At 47.4% G+C, this 25,678-nt stretch overlaps 1 protein-coding gene and 1 pseudogene across 1 annotated transcript; one reads left to right on the top strand and one right to left on the bottom strand.

Annotated features, from left to right (window-relative positions):
• LOC103785458 (beta-glucuronidase-like) overlaps window positions 1–25,678 on the bottom strand; it is a 53,291-nt pseudogene that overhangs the window by 7,749 nt on the left and 19,864 nt on the right.
• LOC129397790 (putative POM121-like protein 1-like) lies at window positions 11,570–24,407 on the top strand. Its single transcript, XM_055112461.2, is given in 2 exon segments — window positions 11,570–20,650; window positions 20,653–24,407. Coding segments are annotated over 2 exon segments (1,887 nt in total). The 5' UTR covers window positions 11,570–18,799; the 3' UTR covers window positions 20,689–24,407.

Raw genomic sequence — 25,678 nt, 5'->3', positions numbered from 1 at the left:
GAAGCAGTCTCACTGTCGCCCAGGCTGGAGTGCGGTGGCACAATCTTGGCTCACTGCAAGCTCCAACTCCTGGGTTCACGCCATTTTCCTGCCTCAGCCTCCCGAGCAGCAGCTGGGACTACAGGCGCCCACCACCACGCCCAGCTGATTTTTTTTGTATTTTCAGTAGAGACAGGGTTTCACTGTTAGCCAGGATGGTCTCGATCTCCTGACCTCATGATCTGCCTGCCTCGGCCTCCCAAAGTGCTGGGATTACAGGCATGAGCCACCGTGCCCAGCTCCTTTTTTTTTTTTAAAGACAGGTCTCACTCTGTTGCCCAGGCTCAAGTGCAGTGGTGTAATCACAGCTTACTGCAGCCTCCAACTCCTGTGCTCAGGCTATCCGCCTGCCTCAGCCTCCCAAGCAGCTAGGACTACAGGCACACACCACCACACCTAGCTAATCTCTTTAGTTTTTGTAGAGATGGGGGTCCTGCTATGCTGAACAGGCTGGTCTCGAACTCCTGGCCTCAAGCAATCCTCCCACCTTGGCCTCCCAAAGTGCTGGGATGACAGGCATGAGCCACCATGCCTGGTCTGAAGACTTTTAAATGCTGCCATATTCAAGACGCGTTGAAACTCACCTGTATTCGATGAGCCTGCTTTTCGCAAATGAGTAACATAAAACAGACTGAAATACCTTAAGCTTCTCAGCCTTTACCCTCCTCTGGAATAATGAGTGTATCCCAAAAGTAAATCCATAATGAGGTCCAGTTTTTCCTTCATCCTTGGCTATGAAATAGACAAGAAAAAGGCAAGCTAGCCATTTCCATCTCACTATAGCAGACTCTCATGTTTGCGTTTTGACCGTATGTGGGAAGCGGGGGCCTGACTCCTTCCCTACTTCCTAAGCACAACTTACTTTTCCTAGGAAATTCTCAACACAACCTACATGGATTAAACCAGCTTCCCCCCTTTGTTTCCAATATTCTTACAGCCAAAATGTCCAGAATGGGCAAGGCAACCTGAAAAAATGAGGACGGGTACATTATCCCATGCGCTAAACTGCCACTTACACTGGTTAGTCATGAAATCGGCAAAATTCCAGATGAGCTCTCCAACCACGTATTTTCTGCGTTTTTCATCCAGACCCAGATGGTACTGCTCTAGCAGACTTTTCTGGTACTCTTCACTGAACATCAGAGGTGGATCCTGGGATCAAGGCAAAGAGAATTAAGAGTAAGAACTGGCAGAATTGTAAATGTTAGATAAAAATAAAGATCCACTTGATGGTGACCAAAATATCTGTCCTCACTGGGGGCTGTAGTGACTGCAGGACTCACTGATGCTAGGGTAAAGACAGGGAGAAATTGGAAATCATCATTCTCAGTAAACTATCGCAAGAACAAAAAACCAAACACCGCATATTCTCACTCATAGGTGGGAATTGAACAATGAGATCACATGGACACAGGAAGGGGAACATCACACTCTGGGGACTGTTGTGGGGTGGGGGGAGGGGGGAGGGATAGCAATGGGAGATATACCTAATGCTAGATGACGAGTTAGTGGGTGCAGCGCACCAGCATGGCACATGTATACGTATGTAACTAACCTGCACAATGTGCACATGTACCCTAAAACTTAAAGTATAATAATAAAAAAAAAAAATTCCAAAAAAAAAAAAGACAGCCAGGGAATGATGTAACCCAGAATTAAAAAGGAGGTTTTAAAAAAAAACATCAATTAGTAACTGCTTTATTTATAAATATAATCTGATACTCAATTTTTCTTACTTTTCCGTCTCTATCTGCTGATACAGTCTTAAGGCTGAACTACACTAGAAGGAAAAATATGTCTTTAGGTCAGGCGTGCTGGCTCATGTCTGTCATCCAAGCACTTTGGGAGACGGAGGTGGGAGGACTGCTTGAGCCTAGGAGTTCAAGACTAGCCTACAAAAAGTACAAAAGTTAGCCAAGCACGGAGGCACACACCTGTGGTCCCAGCTACTTGGGAGGCTGAGGTGGGAGGACTGCTTCAGTCCCGGAGGTCAAAGCTGTGGTTAGCTGTGTTTGCACCACTACACTCCAGCCTGGGTGACAGAACAAGACCCTATCTCATGAATGAATGAATGAATGAATGAATGAATGAAAAATGAAATTAAACTAAACCAGGCTGGGCATGGTAGCTCAGGTCTGTAATCCCAGCACTTTGGGAGGTCGAGGCAGGAGGATCACTTGAGCTCAGGAATTCAAGATCAGCCTAGGCAACACAGTGAAACCCAGTCTCTATAAAAAGGCTAAATATTCGCTAGGTGTAGTGGCACATGCCTGTGGCTCCAGCTACTTGGGGGGCCGAGGAGGAAGGATCACTTGAGCCCAGGAGGTTGAGCAGTGAGCTGTGATTATGCCACTGCACTCCAGCCTGGGCAACAGAGTGAGGCTGTCTCAAAAAAAAATTTTTTTTAATTAAACCAAATAAATTCAGTTAACCTAGTCATATATCAAGACCTCAATAGCCACATGTAGCTAGTGGCTACCATTTCAGACAGTGCAGACATGGGGCATTTCCATCATTGCAAAGGTTTTTTTTTGAAACAAGGTCTCACTCTGTCACCCAAGTGGGAGTACAGTGGTGCAATTATGGCAGACTGCAGCCTTGACCTAGGGCTCAAACAATCCTCCTACCTCAGCCTCCCAAGTAGCTGGGACTAGAGGCAAGCACGACCATACCCAACTTTTTCTTTTTTTTTTTTTTTTTTGAGACGGAGTCTTGCTCTGTCGCCCAGGCTGGAGTGCAGTGGCACAATCTCGGCTCACTGCAACCTCCACCTCCCCAGTTCAAGCGATTCTCCTGCTTTAGCCTCCTGAGTAGCTGGGATTACAGGTACATGCCACCACACCCAGCTAATTTCTGTGTTTTCTTAGTAGAGACGGGGTTTCACCATGTTGGTCAAGCTGGACTTGAACTCTTGGCCTCGTGATCCACCCACCTCAGCCTCCCAAAGTGCTGGGATTACAGGCGTCAGCCACTGCAACCAGCCACAACTCATCTTAAATATTTTGTAGAGATGGGGTCCATGTTGTGCAGACTGGTCTCAAACTCCTGGGCTCAAGAGATCCTCTGACCTCGGTCTCCCAAAGGGCTAGCATTCCAGGTGTGAGCCACTACACCCAGCACTGCAGAGGTTCTATCAATGCTCACCTAGACCCTCTCGAGTTTCTTAAGAATTCAGAACTGGGGCTGGGCATGGTGGCTCATGCCTGTAATTCCAGCACTTTGGGAGGCCAAGGCAGGTGGATCGCTTGAGGTCAAAAGTTCAAGACCAGCCTGACCAACATGGTGAATCCTCATCTCTACTAAAAAAAAAAAAAAAAAAAAAAAAAATTAGGTGAGCATGGTGGTGCATGCCTCTAATCCAAGCTATTTGGGAGGCTGATGCAGGAGAATTGCTTGAACCTGGGAGGCAGAGGTAGCAGTGAGTCAAGATTGCACCACTACACTCCAGCCCGGGTGACAAGTGAAACTCCTCCTCAAAGGAGAAAGAATTCAGAGCTGGTTACCTTTTCAAAGAGAATGAACAAGGGTGCATATCCACAAACCATTTCCCCCTACTTGACTAGTTTGCACAAGTGTCATTCTGTAAGCACGATAAATTTAAGGGTGCAAACAGAACAGTGCAGTCCACTGTGGGTGGCTGTTCCCTGTGTGTCAACGGGAGTCCCAGGAGCTGTGACAAAAGAGTGTGAGCTGGCTGAGGAGGGGACAAGGGGCTGGATGGGGTTCAGGAATCCACATGAAAAAAAACCCACAAGACAAAGCAACATATCTTTGGTGAGAAGGACAAAAAATGAGATGGATAAACAAATGAGGACAGGCCAGGCATGGTGGCTCAGGCCTGTAATCCCAGGATTTTGGGACGCCGAAGCAGGCAAATCACTTAACGTCAGGAGCTCGAGACCAACCTGGCCAACATGGCAAAACCCTACCTCTACAAAAATACAAAAATTAGCTGGGCATGGTGGCGGGTGCCTGTAATCCCAGCTACTTGGGAGGTTGAGGCAGGACAATCGCTTGAGCCAAGGACGTGGAGGTTGCAGTGAACTAAGATCACACCATTGCACTTCAGCCTGGGTGACAGAGTGAGACTCCATCTCAAAAACAAAAAAAAAAAGACAAAGTGAGTGATTAAACATGGCTCTAAGATCTCACCCATGCCCTCAATAGGTATTATTTAGCATGTGCTGTGTCAGCTATTGCAGAGTACCTGGGAAACAACGATAAATAGGACTCCTGTCTCCTGAGCCCACAGTCCGATCAAAGAGAAAGCCAAAGAAATAACAACGGTGTCTGGCGAGAATGTTGGGAGAGCCAGGTTCCGGCTGCAACAGGGCAGAGCATGGGGAAGGTTCCCTCCGCCTGGGGCAGGCGGGGTAAACCTCCCCACAGAGGGGACAGCTATGAGGAGACTCAGACGCCAAATAGGAATCTTTTCAGCCACGTGTCGTGACTCATGCCTGTATTCCCAGTACTTTGGGAGTCCAAGACAGGAGATGAAGACCAGCCTCATAGCGAGACTGCATCTCTACAAAATACTTTTAAAACTAGGCTGCACATGGTGGTGCACGCCCGTAGTCCCAGCTACTCAGGAGGCTGAGGCAGGGGAATTGCTTCAGCCCAGGAGTTCGAGGCTGCAGTGAGCTATGATGACACCACCACACTCCAGCCTGGGCAACAGAACAAGACCCTGTCAGGAAAAAAATAAAAAATAAAAAAAAGGCTAGCACAGTGGATCACACCTGTTAATCCCAGCACTTTGGGAGGCCAAGGCAAAAAGATCAATTGAGTCCAGGAGTTTGAGACCAGCCTGGGCAACACAGCAAGACCATATCTCTAAAAAAATAAAAAGAAAAGGATCTTTTAGTTGGTGATTATGGTGCCAACATGGGCATTCCAGGCAGAAAGAATAGCTCAAGCAAGAGCAGGAGAGCAAATGAGGGCAGTGGAAACAGATCAGTGGCCAGGAGTGAGAAGAGAAGAGGATGAAAACCCAGGAGAGAGCAGAGGACACTGAGTGTACTGACTAGGGGATAGGACTTTGTCCTATGGGCCTGGGGGAGCCAATGATAGGACTCAAAAATTTTGATTTGTGGCCGGGCCCAGTGGCTTACACCTGTAATCCCAGCGCTTTGTGAGCCTGAGGCAGGAGGATCACTTGATCCCAGGAATTCAAGACCAGCCCGGGGAACACAACAAGGCCCCATCTCTACAAAACTAAAAAAATTAGCCAGGCATGTTGGCCTGTGCCTATGGTCCCACCTACTCAGGAGGCTGAGGTGGGAAGATCACTTGGGCCCAGGAGGTTAAGGCTGCAGTGAGCAGTGATCGCACCACCGCACTCCAGCTTGGGTGACATAGAGAGAGGCGGTCTCAAAAAGAAACAAAAATTGGGATTCGTTAGAAAGACCACTTGGGCACGGGTGATAGGAGGCAGTCTGGAAACAAGGCCAGTAAGGAGTCCACCTTTGAGGACCAAGCGAGTGGGGCAGAGGCCTGCCTGCTGGTGAGAAGTGAACATGGACAGGGTAGCGGGAGGTGGGCCCAAAGCTGAAGAGAGGGGAGAACTGCAGTGGGCGCAGGGCAGGGTGGGGGAGGCAAGTGGCATCTCTGCCCAGAGAGAATACACAAGCAGAAAGTTCAACACCGCTTACCTGGTGAAACCCTACAAGCGTTTCCACTCCATACTCGCTCTGAATAATGGGATTGTGATGTCTTACACCAATTCTCAAACTGGGCGGCCAGCTGCAGCTGAATCAACTCCAGGTGCCCATAGTTGTGATACCAAGAGTAGTAGCTGTTCACATGGGTCACATCCACATACAGAGCCTAGGACCAGAGCAGCAGAGCCCGTTCAGCAACCACAAGACCGCATGACTCAGTACTCACATGCTGTGGGGGCTCCTCTGACAGAGAAGGTAAGAAGGGGATGTAATCCCAGCACTCTGGGAGGCTGAGGCAGGAGGGTGGCTTGTGGCCAGGAGTTCGAGACCAGCCTGGGCAACACAGCAAGACCCCAGCTCTACAAAAAATAGTATCAAGAAAATTAGCACGGCACAGTGGCTCATGCCTGTAATCCCAGCACATTGGGAGGCCAAGGTGGGAGGATCACTTGAGCCCAGGAGTTTGAGACCAGCCTGGGCAACATCGTAGGACTCCATTTCTACAAAACAAAAGCCTAGAATGGGAAGAGCTGCCTCTCGGGGCTGAGAACATCCAACTGCACCAATTTAGATCCTGAAATTACCCTGCCCCACAAGCAAAAAACATGGTCACAAAGTGGCCCAAAGGAGGCAGGCCTGTGATTGCACACTGACGCTCACGACGTGTGCAGCTGGGAAGGGCTGTGAGAGGCAGAGCAGCTGCCAACACGCAGTCCTCAGCCAAAACCCAGGGCCCCCGCCACTGGAACTGACTCCTCTCCAGGCAGCACTCCCAGCACTGGGCATCCCCTCACCTTGCCCTGGAGAAGCCCTCCCACCCAAGGGGCCAATGCAGTCATTCTCGCAGATAATCTTTTTCACTTTGTTTGGAAGACAGAGTCTCGCTCTGTTGCCCAGGCTAGAATGGAGTGGCACAATAGTGCAACCTCTGCCTCCCACGATCAAGCGCAGGCGTGGTGGCATGTGCCTGTTATCCCAGCTACTTGGGAGGCTGAGGCAGGAGAATTGCTTGAACCTGGGAGGCGGAGGTTGCAGTGAGCTGAGACTGTGCCACTGTACTCCAGCCTGGGCAACACAGCAAGACTCTATCTTTTTAAAAAAAAAAAAAAAAAAGAATGCTAGTATCAGCCAGGCACAGTGGCTCATGCCTGTAATCCCAGCACTTTAGGAGGCTAAGGCGGACGATCACTTGAGCTCAAGAGTTTGAGACTGGCCTGGGCAACATAGTGAGATCCCATCTCTACAAAAACATTTAAAATTAGCCGGGCACAGTGGTGTACACCCGGAGTCCCAGCTACTTGGAAGGCTGAGGCAAGAGGGTTGCTTAGGCCCAGGAATTCAAGGCTGCAGTGAGCTGTGATCACACCACTGCACTCCAGCCAGAGCAACAGAGTAAGACCTTGCCTTCACAAAAAAAAAAAAAAAAAAAAAAAAAAAAAAAAACTCAGGTTCCAACCCTGGAGTTACTAAATCAGGATCTCAGAATGCAGAGATCTGGCATTTCAATAAAACTTCCCCTGGAGATTCTGATCAGCCAGGTTTGGGCCAGATGAACTCTAAGCTCACTTAAACCTTTGACATTTTATGAGTCTATTAAATCGAGTACAAAAAATGCTGAGTCCAAACTGGGCAAACAAATCCCATCTCCCTATGCCCAGCCTCCTTGGATTCAGAAAGCCACACTGCCTGGAGAGTAAGCAGAGAGAGAATTGTCATTAACCCAAAGACCATCTTTGAAAACAGACTGGCTGCGGCTGAGTGCGGTGGCACACGCCTGTAACCCCAGCCCTTTGGAAGGCCGAGGCGGGAGGATCACTCGAGCCCAGGAGTTCGAGACCAGCCTGGGCAACATGGCAAGACCCTGTCTCTATCTTTCTAAGTAAAACAAAATAAAAAGCTCAGACTGGCAGCACATGGTTCTTTCCAGCTGTTCCCATGAGCAGGCTTCAGGACAAGCCCAGGCAAAGGCAGGGAGAAATGGGGTGGGGACCCCCAGGCTCACCCCCTTGTCTGCTGCGTAGGTGGAGTTGGTCACAAAGGTCACAGGCTGGGAGGGGTCCAAGGCTTTGGTGTGAGCAATCACCATCCTGTCCACAAAAGAGAGAAGACACAGGTTCCGTCAGTCCGGGAAAGGCTCAGACACCCTCCCATCCTCTCTGTCCCATCTTCCCCTGCCAGAACACAACTGGGGGCCAGGCATGATGGCTCACATCTGTAATCCCAGCACTTCAGGAGGCTGAGGCAGGCAGATCACTGAGGTCAGGAGTTCAAGAACAGCCTGGCCAACATGGCAAAACCCCATTTCTACTAAGTATACAAAAATTAGCCAGGCATAGTGGCACGCATCTGTAACTCCAGCTACTCGGGAGGCTGAGGCACAAGAATTGCTTGAACCCGGGAGGTGGAGGTTGCAGTGAGCCGAAATCACGCTACTGCACTCCAGCCTGGGCCACAGAGCAAGACCCTGCCCCAAAACAAACAAACAAACAAACAAAAAAAAAAAAGAAAGAAAGAAAAGAAAAAAAAACAAAAACAAAGCACAGAGCCGCTGCTTTCTTCCCTAACTTGAGATGTATTTTACATAAGGGCACGTTCCTCTAGTCCTAGACCGAGCTCTCTAACAACACTCTTTCTCCCCCACCCCTGAATCCAATTCCCCCAGAGGCGTAGCCACCCTGCCAGGTACACAGAGCTGAGCTCACTGGACTGAACACTGCCAAAAATGAGGTTCACTTCCTGAAATAGCTCTTGAACACAGAAGTGAATGGACTGTGGATTCAGGTGGAATATTTATTAATGCATCAAGCAAACAGGTAGTGCGAGGTGGGAGGTAGGCATGAGGCTGGGTGCTAGGTGCTCAGTAATGACTCAAATCTAAGTCCACAGGTCCTGGGCAGTGGGAGTGGAGACGCATGCACAGAAAAACGGTGCAAGTGCCAGGCGAGGTGGCTCACGCCTAGAACCCCAGCACTTTGGGAGGCTTACTTGAGACCAGGCGCTTGAGACCAGCCTGGGCAACATAGCAAGACCTTGTTTCTACAACAAATTTAAAAATTAGGGCCGGGCATGGTGGCTCAAGCCTGTGAGCACTTTGGGAGGCCAAGGCAGGTGGATCACGAGCTCAAGAGTTCGAGACCAGCCTGGCCAACATGGTGAAACCCCATCTCAACAAAAAATAAAGAAGAAAACTAGCTGGGCATGGTGGCGTGAGCCTGTAATCCCAGCTACTCGGGAGGGTGAGGCAGGAGAACTGTTTGTACCCAGGAGGTAGAGGATGCAGTGAGCCAAGATCGCAACACTGCTCTCCAGCCTGGGAGACAGAGCAAGACTCTGACTCGTGGGGAAAAAAAATATTAAAATTTAGCCTGGCAAGGCAGCGCACGTCTGTGGTCCCAGCTATTTGGGAGGCTGAGTGGGGAGGATCGCTTAAGCCCAGGAGGTCGAGATGGCAACGAGCTATGATTGCACCACTGCACTCCAGCCTGGGCAACAGAGTGAGACCCTGACTCTGAAAAACAAACAATGAAAGAAATGTTGCGAATGGAAATGCCAAGTGGTGGCAGGAATTGGGCACTCTATGAGACAACAGACACATCCCCGATTGGAGAGTCAGGGACAGGCTCTTAGAAGAAATGGCCTTTACGCTGAGTCAAGTTAACCAGGAGGGATGAAGGGAAGAGGCTCCCAACAGAGGGACCAGTCCGTGCTCAGAGCTCCCAGCATCTGCCCAAGGCCTCCACAGAACAGACTGTTGTGTTTTTGTTTTGTTTTGTTTTTTTGAGATACAGAGTCTCATTCTGTAGCCCAGGCTGGAATGCAGTGGCATTATCTCAGCTCACTGCAATCTCTGCCTCCTGGTTCACCTGAGGCGATTCTCCTGCCTCAGCCTACCTAGTAGCTGGGATTACAGACGTCCACCACCATGCCCAGCTAATTTTTGTATTTTTAGTAGAGACAGGATTCACTACCTGTTGACCAGGCTGGTCTCGAACTCCTGACCTCGGGTGATCCACCCACCTCAGCCTCGCAAACTGCTGGGATTACAGGCGTGACCCACCGCATCCGGCCTAGACCGTTGTTGAAGCTGGTTTTCTTCTTCTTTCCTCAGTTCTTTTCTTTTACATCTTCCCCCCATCATTGCTCTGCCCATCCGAAGGCTGTGGCTGGCACAGGACAGAATAGAACCTCCCAGCCTCAAGTTCCAAACCACGCTCTCCAATAGCCAGGCTCTCAGATGGGAAGCTTCAAAGCCTTGTGACAGCCTGGCTGAACCTCTCCAGCCTGGGCCCTCCCTCCATTTCCTGCCCCGGAAACAGGCATCTCCTCTGGCCACCTCCCAAAGCCTGTCTGGAAGCCTCAGGCACCCGCTCCTGGAAGCCTGTACGATTCACAACAAAGGGCCTGTCCACCCAGTCGTGCTGAGCACACCCCTATTCCCCCGAGCTCTGAATTGTCCTTTGCCCAGGCTAGGACAACATCTCAGAGCCTTCTGCCTGCTGCAGACTCGGCTCAGCCCAAATCACTCCATGAAATTGGGGTGTGGCATCTGCCTCAAGGAGCATTTCTACAACCTCTGCTGCCTCTACCGCAAATGAAACTGGCTCTCACCCACTGGCTCTCGGTGACGGGCACAGTGCGGAGCCCCACAGGGAGTGTGTAGAAGTCAAAGGCCCCAGTGACTTCTGTGCAGTCAGCCGCACCTATGACAGCCAAAGCGCCAGGTGTGAGCGCCCCGACAGCCTGAGCCCCATCTGGCCTGCCCTACAGCAGGAAGACCCCTCGTGCATGCACCCCAGAAGTCGCCTCTGGGCCTGCAGAGAAGCAGCAACCAGAGGCTCTGCCCTTCACTGGCTGACCCTGGGACCTGCCCTTCAAAATCAGGCCTTCTCCTTGACCAGACGAGGTGGCTCATGCCTGGAATCCCTACACTTTGGGAGGCTAAGGCAGGAGGATCACCTGAGTCCAGGAGTTCAAGACCAGCCTGGGCAACCTAGTAAGACCCCAACTCTATAAAAAGGAGGTTTTTTTTGAGACAGTCTCACTCTGTCACCCAGGATAGAGTGCAGCGGCATGATCTCAATTCACCGCAGCCCCTGCCTCCTGGTTTCAAGCAATTCCCCTGCCTCAGCCTCCCGAGTAGCTGGGATTACAGATGTGCACCATCATGCCCTGCAAATTTTCATATTTTAGTAGAGACGGGGCTTCACCATGTTGGCCAGGCTGGTCTCCAACTCCTGGCCTAAAGTGATCCGCTCGCGTCAGCCTCCCGAAGTGCTGGGATTACAGGCCTAAGCCACCATGCCCGGCATACAAAAAAAATTTTTTTAATTAGCCAGGCATGGTGGCATGTGCCTGTAGTCCCAGCTACTCAGGAGGCCAAGGTAGGAGGATTGCAGCTCAAAGCTGCAGTGAGCTGTGATCAGGCCATGGCATTCCAGCCTGGGTGACAGAGTGAGACCATCACAAAAAAATAAATAAATAAATAAATAAAAAATCTGGGCCTCCCACCAAGGGTGGGAAACATCAGAAAGCTCAGAGGACCACACCTGCCCGTTCACCTGTCCTGGGCTCCTGCTGAAGCCAGGGCTACCAGATGGGGGCAAAAGACCTCCCTTAAGCAAGTCCCAAACCACCATTACCTCCCACGAGTACAGGTAGGCGGGGTGTTCGTGCATCAGGTACGGCCACCAGAGATTGGCACCCAGCACCTTCAGCTGGCCCTGGGTCCCAGCCTGGTTGTCCACGACTTTGTTTTCTGCATTCAAAAGACACACTTCCAACTTGAACTGGTTGCTGCACTTGACGGAGATCTGGTAATTCACCAGCCCTGCAGGAGGCAAGAGAGACCAGGGCTTAGGGAGGGACATGACCTGGGTCACACAAACGGGAAGGCCCCACAATGACCACTCCCAGGCACTCTCATTTGCTTCTGCTGCTTTTTTTTTTTTTTTTTTTTTTTTTTTGAGATAGAATCTCGCTCTGTCGCCCAGGCTGGAGTGCAGTGGCATGATCTGGACTCACTGAAACCTCTGCCTCCCAGGTTCAAGTGATTCTCCTGCCTCAGCCTCTGGAATAGCTGGGATTACAGGCACCTGCCACCACATCCAGCTAACTTTTGTATTGTTAGTAGAGACGGGGTTTCACCACATTAGCCAGGATGGTCTTGATCTCCTGACCTCGTGATCCGCCTGCCTCGGCCTCCCAAAGTGCTGGGATTACAGGCTTGAGCCACCGTGCCCGGCCCTGAACCAATGCGCCCAGCCCGCTTTTTTTTAATTTAATTTTTTAATTTTTTTTTTTTTGAGATGGAATCTCACTCTGTCACCCAGGCCGGAGTGTAGTGCTGTGATCCTGACTCACTGCAACCTCCACCTCTGGAGTTCAGGTGATTCTCCTGCCTCAGCCTTCTGAGTACCTGGGAATACAGGAATGCACCACCATGCCCGGCGAATTTTTATATTTTTAGTAAAGACGGAGTTTTGCCATGTTGGCCAGGCTGGTCTCCAACTCCTGAACTCAGGTGATCCACCCGCCTCAGTCTCCCAATAGATTAGATATATTATTAATGAATTGCTTCCTTTAACACCCCATTCATTGAATTTTCCAGTAAACCACAATTACTAATTACTCCTGAAATCACAAAAGAGGTTAAAAAGATTTTATAACAGTATCCTATGAAATCTACTACTTTCAAGTAATAGTAGTTGAATTACCAAAACCCGTCACTCAAGCCAATGACTACAATTAAGATACCAGTAACATGTCCTAGATAAATAAAGTCAATTAATTATATTTGCATCTGGGAAATAGAGAAAGTACATATAAGCCATGATTTTGAAGTCAAAAGAGAGAGAATATTTGGCAAGGAGGGGTGAGTTATAGTATGTAATTATAACATATAGAAGTTTTTTGTATGCTGGTAACTAATTTTAATTTCCTACATTTTTATGTAGATTTCTGCTATTCTTGGCCTATTTTCCTAATCATCTTTCTATATGAATGACTACATAATTCTGAGACTACCAAAAGAGACAGACACAGAACCAATCGGATTCCTTTCTTCTTGAAGCTTCTGCACAGCAAAAGAAACTATCAACAGAGTGAACAGACAACCTACAGAATGGGAGAAAATTTTTGCAACAATGCATGTGACAAAGATCTAATGTCCAACACTGATAAGGAACTTAAAACAAATTTACAAGAAAAAGAAATCTCATTAGAAAGTGGGCAAAGGACATAAACAGACACTTCAAAAGAAGACACACATGCGGCCAACAAGCATATGAAAAAAAGCTCAATATCACTGATCATTAGAGAAATGCAAATCAAAACCACAATGGCATACCATCTCACACCAGTCAGAATGGTTATTATTAAAAAGTCAATGCCGGGCATGGTGGCTCACGCCTATAATCCCAGCACTTCAGGAGGCCAAGGCAGGCAGATCGCATGAGGTCAGGAGTTCCAGACCAGCCTGGACAACCTGGCGAAACCCCATCTCTACTAAAAATACAAAAATTAGCCCAGCGTGGTGGCGGGTGCCTGTAATCCCAGCTACTCAGGATGCTGAGGCAGGAGAATCGCTTGAACCCGGAAGGCAGAGGTTGTAGTGAGCCGAGATCATGCCACTGCACTCTCCAGCTTAGGTGACAGAGCGAGACTCTGTCTCAAAAAAAAAAAAAAATTTGAATTTTGTTTAAATCGCTAACACATACTGGGCATTTAATAACAAAAAAAAGGACATGAGATTGTGATCCTTATGAAGGTTTGAGAGGCATTTCACTAGGGTTCAACAGAGCAGTCTGAAACATACTGTAATAATTTAATCCAATGGCTCATCTATAGCACCTAAAAAGATTACAGCAGATTCTCATTATTCAGTGTAGTTACGGTCTAGAAAGTTCCATGAACAAATAAAAAGTTAGGTTTCAGCAAGCTACTGGTCACACTTTTGTAAGCTTACCAACACCTACTTTTGTTGTATGTGTGCTTATTTAATATATATTGTTGGCCAGGCACAGTGGCTAACGCCTGTAATCCCAGCACTTTGGGAAGCCAAGGCGGGCAGATCATTTGAGGTCGGGAGTTCGAGACCAGCCTGGCCAACGTGGTGAAACCCCGTCTCTACTAAAACTACAAAAAAAAAAAAAAAAAAATTAGCCAGGCATGGTGGCGCATGCCTGTAGTCTTAGCTACTTGGGAGGCTAAGGCAGGGGAATCGCTTGAACCCAGGAGGCAGAGGTTGCAGTGAGCCAAGACTGCACCACTGCACTCCAGCCTGAGCAACAGAGTGAGACTCTATCTCAAAAAATAATAATAATAATTAATTAAATGAAGAATAAATAAATAATATACATTGTTCATTCATTAACATTGAACTCACAGCCAATGGCACTACAGCACTCACGTCTGAATGGAGTTTATTTAATGCATGTATTTTCTCTGTAAGACACATCACAGACTTCTTGGACTTGTGAATGCTAAGCAGCACTTCAGCACTATGCTTGGGGGTTAATTTAAATGGCAAAACAACCAACAAACAGTACAAAAACAGGAAAAGCATGGCATTAAATAGACCACAAAAAGGATACCTGACTATTGTATGACAGCTGAAAAAGAAGGCAGAATATCATCCTGTTCAAACTCAAATTCTTTGACACTCTGCGCAAACACATGACTATGAAAGTGCTGTGAGTACTGATTTGGGGGTTACAAAAAATAGTAGGTGAGTTCACAAATACAAAAGCTGAAAACAAGGAGGATCGACTGTATTTTCGTAGACAATCTAATCTCAGAAGATTTCAATTCAGACAAAAATCATGAGAATTACTGTATTACAAAAGGGCACTAGATAGGGGGAAAAGAGTAAAAATCACAATTAAAACAAAGGTTCAAAATTCTGCAGCAACCATATCCAGTTACATTTTAATATGTTTGTGGCAGACTACATTATTGTTCCCAACTCATCACCCCTCCCTATATCTAAAACCTTTCCCCAAGACAATGCAGTTCCTCCTGCTAGAGATCAGGTATATTTATCTATACTATCAATGTTAGCCATGGACAAGGTATGTGCTTTGGCTGACTGAATGTTAGTGGACATGATAGAAGCAATGGCTTAAAATGTACTTCCAGAACTGGAGTTTCCTTGTGATTCTATCACTGTGACAAAAACACATTCTCAGGTAGTCCACTGATCCAAGGGGGAACAAACACACAGAAAACATACCTAGACTCTATCTGCAGCTTGCAGCCTCACCAAGCCAAGAACAGTCAACTCACAGATATGTTAGCAAAAATAAATGTTTTTCGTACCTTAAGTTTTATATAATTATTGACCTATAGTTAACTGATATACAATATACATTAATCTTAAAATATCATTATCCCATTAAAAATATTTACATTAAAAACTGAGACCACTTTATTTCCTCCTTTTTTTTTTTTTTTTTTTTTAATTAAGAGACAGGGTGTCTCAATGTTGCCCAAGCTGGAGTTCAGTGGCTAGTGGCTATTCACAAGAACGATCATCGCACACTACCTCAAACTCCTGGGATCAAGCAATCCTCCTGCCTCAGCTTTCCAAGTCGCTGGGACTATAAGTGTGTACCACAGCATGTCAGCTCTCTCTCTCCTTCTTGACCTAAAGCCTAGCATAAAATTAGCTAAGTAGAATGTTTCCAAAGATGCCTGCATCAGTTTCTCCCATCCCACATAATTTCTGTTTGATTTTGCCATTCACCCATAAAATGGTGGGATCTACCTCCCCTCCTTGCAAATTTGAGCTGGCCCTCTGATCCTGTCTAAGATCTGAAGCCAGATATTAAGGTACTTCATTAATTTCCATGTTTGTCCTCTATGCAACCTAGCAATCAAGCAAGAAGTCAAAACATACTGACATAGTTTGGATGGGTCCCCACCCAAATCTCACCTTGCATTGTAATAATTCCCACGTGTCAAGGGTGGGGCCAGGTGCAGATAACTGAATCATGGGGATGGTTTCCCCCATACTGTTCTCGTGGTAGTGACTAAGTCTCATGAGATCTGATGGTTTTATAAATGGGAGCTCCCCTGCACATGCTCTCTCCTGCCTGCCACTATGTGAGACACGCTTTTGCACCTCCTTGCCTTCCACCATGATTGTGAGGCTTCCCCAGCCATGCAGAACTGTGAGTCAATTCAACCTCTTTCCTTTATAAATTACCCAGTCTCAGGTATGTCTTTATTTGCAGTGTGAGAACAGACTAATACAATAAGTTGATACCAGTAGAGTGGGGTGCTGCTGTAAAGATACCCGAAAATGTGGAAGCAACTTTGGAAATGGGTAACAGGGAGAGGATGCAACAGTTTGGAAGGCTCAGAAGAGGATAGGAAAATGTGGGAAAGTTTGGAACTTCCTAGAGACTTGTTGAATGGCTTTGACCAAAATGTTAATAGTGATATGGACAATAAGGTCCAGGCGGAGGTGGTCTCAGAGGGAGATGAGGAATTTGTTGGGAAATGGAGTAAAGTCACTCTTACTATGCAAAGACACTGCAGGCATTGTGCACCTGTATTAGAAACGGGCATAAGATAGGCGGGAAAGAGTGAAAATAAGAATTTTTTTCTAGAGTTCCCTAGAGATCTGTGGAACTTTGAACTTGAGAGAGATGATTTAAAGTATCTGACAGAAGAAATTTCTAAGCAGCAAAGCATTCGAGAAGAAGCAGAGCATAAAAGTTCAGAAAATTTGTAGCCTGATGATGCAACAGAAAAGAAAAATCTATTTTCTCAGGAGACTGGGTTGTAGAAATTTGCATAAGTAATGAGGAGCCAAATGTTAACCACCAAGACAATGGGGCAAATGTCTCCAGGGCATGTTAGAGACCCTCACAGCAGACCCTCCCATCACAGGCCAGGAGGCTTAGAAGGAAAAATGGTTTTGTGGGTCCAGAACCCCCTGCTGTGTGCAGCCTAGGAACTTGGTGCCCTGAATCCCAGCTGCTCCTGCCATAGGTAAAAGGGGCCAAGGTACACCTCAGGCCATGGCTTCAGAGGGTGCAAGTTCCAAGCCTTTCAGGTTCTAGGTGGTGTTAAGCCTGCAGATGCACCGAAGTCAAGAATTAACGTTCATGAACCTCCGCCTAGATTTCAGAAGATGTATGAAAATGCCTGGAAATCCAGGCAAAAGTTTGCTGTGGGGGGAGGGGGGCCCTCATGGATAACCTCTGCTAGGGCAGTGTCAAAGGGAAATATGGGGTTGGAGCCCCCACACAGAGTTCCCACTGGGGTACTGCCAAGCAGAGCTGTGAGAAAAGGGCCACCATCCTCCAGACCCCAGAATGGTAGATCCACTGACAGCTTGCACTGTGTGCCTGGAAAAGCTGCAGACACTCAATGCAGCCAGAAGGGGGGCTGTACCCTGCAAAGCCACAGGGGCAGGGCTGCCCAAGACCCTGGGAACCCACTTCTTGCATCACCTAGATGTGACACATGGAGTCAAAGGAGGTCATTTTGGAGCTTTAAGATTTGCCTGCTGGGTTTTGGACTTGCATGGGGCCTGTAGCTCTTTCGCTTTGGCCAATTTCTCCCATTTGAAACGAGTGTATTTACCCAATGCCTGTATCCCTGTGTATCTAGAAAATAACTAACTTGCTTTTGATTTTACAGGCTCATAGGTGGAAGGGACTTGCCTTGTCTCAGATGAGACTTTGGACTATGGAATTTTGAGTTAATGCTGAAATAAGAGTTTGGGGGACTTAGGGGAAGGCATGATTGCTTTTGAAATACGAGGACATGAGATTTGGGAGGGGCCGGGGAAGAATTATATGGTTTGGCTCTGTCCCCGCCCAAATCTCATCTTGAATTGTAACAATTCCCATGTGTCAAGGGTGGGGCCAGGTGGAGATAACTGAATCATGGTGGCAGTTTCCCCCATGCTGTTCTCATGGTAGGGAATAAGTCTCATGAGGTCTGATGGTTTTATAAATGGATGTTCCCCTGCACATGCTCTCTCCTGCCCACCATGTCTGACTAAATTTTGTATTTTTACTAGAGACGGGGTTTCACTATGTTGGCCAGGCTGGCCTCCAACTCCTGATCTCGTGATCCGTCCACCCCGACCTCCCAAAGTGCTAGGATTATAGGCATAAGCCACCACACCCGGCCTCTTTTTTTTCTTTTTCTTTTTTTTATCTGGAGACATGAGTTTTGCACTCGTTGCCCAGGCTGGAGTGCAATGGTGCGATCTCAGCTCACTGCAGTCTCCACCTCAGCAGGAGAGCAGGAATCTTCAGTGATCCACGGGCAGATCTGCAGCCATTGTGGGCACCTGTTCCTCCCGCGACCTTTGGGCCCACGTCTCTCCCTCCAGTACCTATTGCACGACCCCCCACGTCCGCCTCCTGCCATTGCCAGCAAGTGCCTTGCGCGGGTACCTGGCTGCGCTTATTAATCCATTATGGTCGCTCTGTCACTGGTGCCATTATGTGCTCACGTGCCCACTCCCTCAGGTTTAGGAGGTGCGTTGCCCGGCAACAGAACAATCTGCTGGCTTAGCCTTTGGCCAAGTTGGCAGCTGGACGAGGACGCTCAGAGCCCAGCTCTTGAGAGTTCAAGTATCCGACAGTTCCCCACTGCTCCCAGGAGCGGTTACCCGGGCACTCTGTGCCCCTCATTCCTGTTTGGGCCAAGGCCGAGGACCTGCGAGTAGGGCTCAGTTGCCTGGAGCCCCTTCAGCCCATCCCCCAGTTCACTTTGCTTGTGGGATCTCCCCGTTGCTCCTGCCCCTGGACTGAGTGGCAGGCCATCCTACAAACACCCGGACACTCGACATCAGTGCTGTCAAGACAACTCTAAGAAGGTTTTCCGTCATCCTGCAAGACCTGTGTTCCATCCTGGTGATTCTGTCTTCAATTTCACTGCACAGGTACCACAGTAAGCCAGTGCTGTGTGCTCCGAGTTCCAGGGCATCCCCCAGCTCAGCCACTACACTGAGCACAAGGACTCTGTGGGGCCCAGGAGCAGGTAGTCACCCCTTTGGGGTCCACAACACCCGGCTGTCCCCAGACTTGTGTTCAGGGAAGATAGTGTTGAGGGCCCTCAAGGAGAGCAGGGCAGGGATGCCTGAGCAGGACAAGGACCCCAGAGTCCAAGAAAATCCTGATGATCAGAGAACGGTCCCCGAGGTCACCGGGGATGCACGGTCTGCATTTTGGCCCCTGCGGGACAATGGAGGCCTCTCTCCCTTTGTGCCGAGGCCCGGGCCTCTGCAGACAGACCTCCATGCCCAGAGCTCAGAAATCAGATATAACCAGACATCTCAGACATCCTGGACGAGCTCGAGCACCAAACGAAATGCCATCTCCAGCTCCTACAGCTCCACGGGAGGCTTGCCGGGGCTAAAGCAGAGGAGGGGGCCAGCCTCATCCCGCTGCCAGCTGACCCTCAGTTACTCAAAGACAGTGAGTGAGAACAGGCCACAGGCTGTCTCTTCGGGTCACTCACGGTGTGAAAAGGCAGCAGATACAGCACCAGGGCAGACAATCGCCCCAAGGGGTGGCTCCCCCAGATCCCAGGCCTCTAGACCCCGTAGACGCAAGATTCCCTTGCTGCCACGCAGGCGAGGGGAGCCTTTGATGCTGACACCTCCCTTAGAGCTGGGGTACCGGGTCACGGCTGAAGACCTGCACCTGGAAAAAGAGGAGGCATTCCAGCGCATCAACCGTGCACTGCACGTTGAGGACAAGGCCATCTCGGACTGCAGACCCTCACGGCCTTCCCACACTTTGTCCTCACTTGCAACAGGGGCTTCGGGTGGGCCTCCCCTTTCTAAAGCACCCACTATGGATGCACAGCAGGACAGACCCAAGTCCCAAGACTGCCTGGGCCTAGTGGCCCCCCTAGCATCTGCTGCAGAGGTCTCCTCTACAGCTCCCGTGTCTGGGAAGAAGCACAGACCACCAGGACCCCTGTTCTCCTCCTCAGATCCCCTTCCTGCCACCTCTTCCCACTCCCGGGACTCAGCCCAGGTCACCTCGATGATTCCTGCCCCCTTCACAGCTGCAAGCAGGGATGCCGGCATGAGAAGAACAAGGCCTGGCACCTCGGCTCCTGCAGCTGCAGCAGCAGCCCCTCCCCCCTCCACATTGAACCCCACGTCGGGGTCACTACTCAATGCAGTGGATGGAGGCCCCGCACATTTCTTGGCCTCAGCCACAGCTGCAGCACGTGCCCAGAGGTCAGAAGTGAGATATAACCAGAGATCCCAGACCTCCTGGACCAGATCGTGCCTCCAAGGAAATGCCAGCTGCAGCTCCCACAGCTCTACGGAAGGCCTCCAGGAACTAAAGCGGAAGAGGGGGCCAGCCTCATCCCACTGCCAGCTGGCCCTCAGTTCCTCAAACACAGTGAGTGAGGACAGACCTCAGGCTGTCTCTTCGGGTCACACCCGCTGGGAAAAGGCAGATACTGCACCAGGGCAGACACTCGCCCCCAGGGGTGGCTCCCCCAGATCCCAGGCCTCTAGGCCCCGCATCAACAGTGCACTGCACGTTGAGGACAAGGCCATCTCGGACTGCAGACCCTCACGGCCTTCCCACACTTTGTCCTCACTTGCAACAGGGGCTTCGGGTGGGCCTCCCCTTTCTAAAGCACCCACTATGGATGCACAGCAGGACAGACCCAAGTCCCAAGACTGCCTGGGCCTAGTGGCCCCCCTAGCATCTGCTGCAGAGGTCTCCTCTACAGCTCCCGTGTCTGGGAAGAAGCACAGACCACCAGGACCCCTGTTCTCCTCCTCAGATCCCCTTCCTGCCACCTCTTCCCACTCCGGGGACTCAGCCCAGGACACCTCGCTGATTCCTGCCCCCTTCACACCTGCAAGCAGGGATGCCGGCATGAGAAGAATGTTTTGTGTTCGAAATTGTTTGAGGGGTTTGGGTTTATTTTTGTTGGTTTTTTCTTTTTTTTTGTTGCTTACATGGGCTTCCTTCAGCTTTTAATAATCTGAAAAATTCTATTTACTCATTGTCAATGTGTATAAATTAATCTGAGTCAATTTTATACAACAAAAGGTGAACTTTTATGCATGAAACAATAATTTAACAAAAAATGTACCGGAAGAAGAATGTTCATTACAAATATAGGAAACGTAAATATTACCAAATATTGGCAAGCACTAAAATGTTCAGAAATATAAGTCTATTACAGTTATAGCTCTCTCAAGCAAAAAAATAGCAGAGAAAAACTTAGTTTACCTTAGGGGCTATTTGTTTAGTTAGGGATTTGTTAAAAGGTCAAATGGGGTCACACAGAATACTAAGAAGAGCTGTTCACCCAGGCCTCACTAAGAACTCTTCTTCATTCAGTAGCTATATAGTAATATGACAACTGCTCCTACGACCCAAAGAGGAACTACAGCAACTACTCTTTAGCATCTGTTGCTCCCAACTCTGCTTTGCAATTATATGACTCAAGCATTCTGGCTCCGTTAACTATTACTGCTGTTAGTCTCAATTAAATTCCCTCTAAAAAATAAAAAATTTTTAAAGCTGTAATTTAAGCTCTCTGCTGCCTCATGACTTCAATTCCATCAGAGTTATGCATTCTTTCCTCTGTACATCTTTGCTCTGCTTCCGTTGCTAATTCCCTAGTAAAGTGTTGTATATTCCAAGTTCCAAAGAAACAGAATATCCAAGACATCACCAATCATCCAAAACACAGTGTAGGAGGCCACAGTTAAGAGAAGCAAGACCATTAGCTCTTTTTATAGGCTCAAGAACAACAGGATGCTTTGGTCCTGTATCAGCAGGACGCTTTTCGGGTAGATCCTACTGCCACCCTACTATCGGGTAGATCCTACTGCCACCCTAGCTATGGGCACATGTCAGAGTCCCATGTAATAAAGGAGACAAAAGGAAACCACCACGAGTATAAACTAAGAAAAGTACTCCAAGGTTTCTAAGAATGGAGCTGTATAACTCACTTTGCCCCATTTGTTACTTCTCCACGGTACTTACCACCACCTATTACATATATTTTGTTTATAGTCAGTCTTCCCTCATTAGAATGAAAGTGCCGTGAGGATAGGACTATACAGTCAGCCCTCAGTATCCATGGGGGACTAGTTTCAGGATCTCCTGAGGATAACAAAGGATACTCAAGTCCCTGATATAAAATGACATAGTATTTGCACATCACCTTTGCACATCCTCCCATATACTTCATATCAACTCTAGATCACTCATAATATGCGATGTAAATGTCATGCAAATAGTTATTGTACTATATTGTGTAAGGAATAAGGACAAGAAAAAAGTCTGTACATGTTCAGTACAGACGGAATTTTTTTTCCCAATATTTCCAATCCTTGGTTGGCTTAACAGATGTAGAACCCAGGAATAAGTTCTGGTGTCCTATTGCATAGTAGGATGAGTATAGTTAACAATAACATATTATATATTTGAAAATAGCCAGAAGAGTAGATTTTGAATTTTCTCCCTACAGAAAAATCATTATGCAAATTACCCTGATTTGATCATTACACATTGAGTACATGTATTAAAACATCACATTGTACCCCATATATATGTACAATTATTATGTGTCAATAAAAATTTAATGTCAATATGTGAAATAAAATGAAAAAATAAAAATTTTTAAAGCTGTAATTATCTCCATCTGGTAGGAATATATATAATCTGAAATAAAAAATATATTTGTAATTGTTAGGACAAAATAGATTATACATTAAGTCTGCAAATTATAAATTATAAAATTCTCACAGAACCTGAAAAATTATTGATACTGTTAAATATTTAAAAAGCTGTCCTTGGAGAGAAAGAAACCTATCAGATTTACATCAACAAGTGTAATATATCAGCCTATTACCATCTGCTACAGACTGCATGTTTGTGTTCCCTCAAAATTCATATGATAGGCCGGGCGCGGTGGCTCATGCCTGTAATCCCAGCACTTTGGGAGGCCGAGGCGGGTGGATCACGAGGTCAGGAGATCGAGATCATCCTGGCTAACATGGTAAAACCCCGTCTCTACTAAAAATACAAAAAATTAGCCGGGCGCAGTGGCGGGCGCCTTAGTCCCAGCTACTGAGGAGGCTGACACAGGAGAATGGCGTGAACCCAGGAGGCGGAGCTTGTAGAGAGCCGAGATTGTGCCACTGCACTCCAGCCTGGGTGACAGACAGAGCGAGACTCTGTCTCAAAAAAAAAAAAAAAAAAAAAACATTCATATGATAAAGCCCTAACCCCCAAGGTGAGGATACTGGGAGGCGTGGCCTTTAGGAGAGAATTAGGTTTAGATGAGGTCATGAGAATAGAGCCCCTATGGTGGCATTACTTCCTTTATAAGAAGAGACACTAGAGCTGCTTTTCTCCCTACCATGTGAGGATACTGAGAGAAGATGGCCATTTCCAATCTAGGAAGCAGGCCCTCTTTAAGAAACGTAATTTGCCAACACTTTGATCTTGCACTTCCAGTCTCCAGAAATGTGAGAAATATCCGTTTCTTTGTTTTTTTTTTGTTTGTTTGTTTTTTTGTTTGAGACAGAGTCTCATTCTGTCACCCAGGCTGGAGTACAGTGGTGCGATCATGGCTCACTGCAACCTCCGCCTCCCAGGTTCAAGCAATTCTCCCACCTCAGCCTCCCAAGTAGCTCAGACTACAGGCGTGCACCACCATGCCCAGCTAATTTTCATAGAGACAAGGTTTTGCCATGCTGCCCAGGCTAGTCTCAAACTCCTGAGCTCAAGTTATCCACCTGCCTCGGCCTCCCAAAGTGTTAGGAATACAGGCATAAGCCACCACGCCTGGTCAAAATATCTACTGTTTAAGCTACCTAATTTACGGTATTCTGTTTTAGCAGCTGAAGCAGACTAAGATACCATCCTATAAGCTACAGACCAGCACTATCCAATAGAACTTTATATGATGAGGAAATGTTTTATATCTGTGCTATCCCTTATGTTAGCCACTAGCCACATGTATCCATCAAGTATTTGAAATATGGCTAGTGCAACTAAAGAACTTAATTTTTATTTTATTTTTATTTTTATTTTTTTTTTTGAGATGGAGTCTCGCTCTGTCCCCCAGGCTGGAGTGCAGTGGTGCCATCTCGGCTCACTGCAAACTCTGCCTCCCAGGTTCACGCCATTCTCCTGCCTCAGCCTCCTGAGTAGCTGGGACTGCAGGCGCCCGCCACCACGCCCGGCTAATTTTTTGCATTTTTAATAGAGATGGGGTTTCACCGTCTTAGTAAGGATGGTCTCGATCTCCTGACCTAATGATCTGCCCGCCTCGGCCTCCCAAAGTGCTGGGATTACAGGCGTGAGCCACCACGCCCGGCCAATTTTTATTTTATCTTATTTAAATAACCACATGTGGCTAGTGGCTAATGTATTGAACACTACAGCTGTAGACAATATGAAATAAATATAAAGCAGTCTCAACTTTGGAAAAACAGAAGACTCTTACTGCCTCATAATATAGATGAAAAATGAAATACTAAGTTAAGTAAAATGTTCTTTAAAGAACAAAAACAAAAGAAAACCTAATGAAAGCTATAAAAGTCCATTGGATAATAATGCTACCAGTACTAAGGAAGTACAGCCCCTAAAAGTGACTTGCAGTCACAAATATAAAAATGACTATTCAAGTGAACTCCTAAGGTAAAAATTTCTTATTCACCATGCTCCAAAATGGTCTGTAATATTCTTCAGAGATGGCATGGTAAAGTACGATACAAGGGTAATATTAACAGTATGCTGTCACAGGTGCCATTCTCTTAAAAAAGAAATCCCAAAATAAATATAAATGGAAAGCAAATAATTAATGGAGTTTTTACAGTCAATCAATGGTAAATATTATTGGCATTAGATTTTTCTATTAATTATAGTTTTACCTATGATCATGTATTTTTTCCATTTAAAAATTACCCTAAAACTTAACGGCTTAAAATAACAAATATGTATGACACAATTTATAGAAGTCAGGGAAATGATGGATTTGGGTAGGTGGTTCTGAGTCGAAGTCTCACATGAGTAAAGGTTGCTGTCATGTTGTTGACCCAGGCAGCATCCCCTGAAGCCTTTAACTTGTGTTGGAAGGTCCATGTCTTAGTTTGTTTGCACTGTCGCTACACAATACCATAGACAGGGTAGCTTATAAACAACAGAAATGTTTCTAATGGTACCGGAGGCTGGATGGTGCAAAATCAAGGTGCTTGCAGATTTGGTGTCTGGTCAGAGCCCATTTTTTAGTTCATAGATTACTGTCCTCTAGCTCACATGGCAGAAGGGGCAAGGACGCTTTTGGGGGTCTCTTTTATAAGGGCACTAATCCCCGGCTGGGCACCGTGGCTCTCATCTGTAATCCCAGTACTTTGGGAGGCTGAGGCAGGCAGATCACGAGGTCAGGAGTTCCAGACCAGCCTGGCCAGTATGGTGAAACCCCGTCTCTACTAAAAATACAAAAATTAGCCAGGTGTGGTGGTGCGTACCTGTAGTCTCAGCTCCTCAGCTACTCAGGAGGCTGAGGCAGAAGAAACACTTGAACCCAGGAGGCAGACGTTGCAGTGAGCTGACATGGCGCCACTGCACTCCAGCCTGGGTAACAGAGCAAAACTCTGTCTCAAAAATAAATAAATAAATAAAAATAAAAATAAAAAAAAAAAATAATGATCAAGGCACTAATCCCCTACATGAAGACAGACTATCATCTACCAAAAGCTCCACCTCCTACTATCATTACATTGGGGGTTAGGATTTCACAAATTCAGTGCATCATAGTCTGCTTCTAGAATGTTTAATCATTTGGCTGGATATCAGATAGGATGCCTCGGTTCTTCATGTGAGCTTTCTAGAAAAGATAGTTTGGAATTATTTGCACGGTGGCTGGGCTCGTAAAGAGTTGAAGGAGAGAAAGAGAGAGAAACACCAGTAAGGAGCAAATTAGTTCACTCAAAATTAAAACCCTAGCCTTTG

This window comes from Pan paniscus, chromosome 4 (genome assembly GCF_029289425.2).
Source record: "Pan paniscus chromosome 4, NHGRI_mPanPan1-v2.0_pri, whole genome shotgun sequence".
Taxonomy (NCBI): domain Eukaryota; kingdom Metazoa; phylum Chordata; class Mammalia; order Primates; family Hominidae; genus Pan; species Pan paniscus.
The sequence above is the reverse complement of the archived record's forward strand: the minus strand, read 5'-3'. Positions and strand labels throughout refer to the sequence as shown.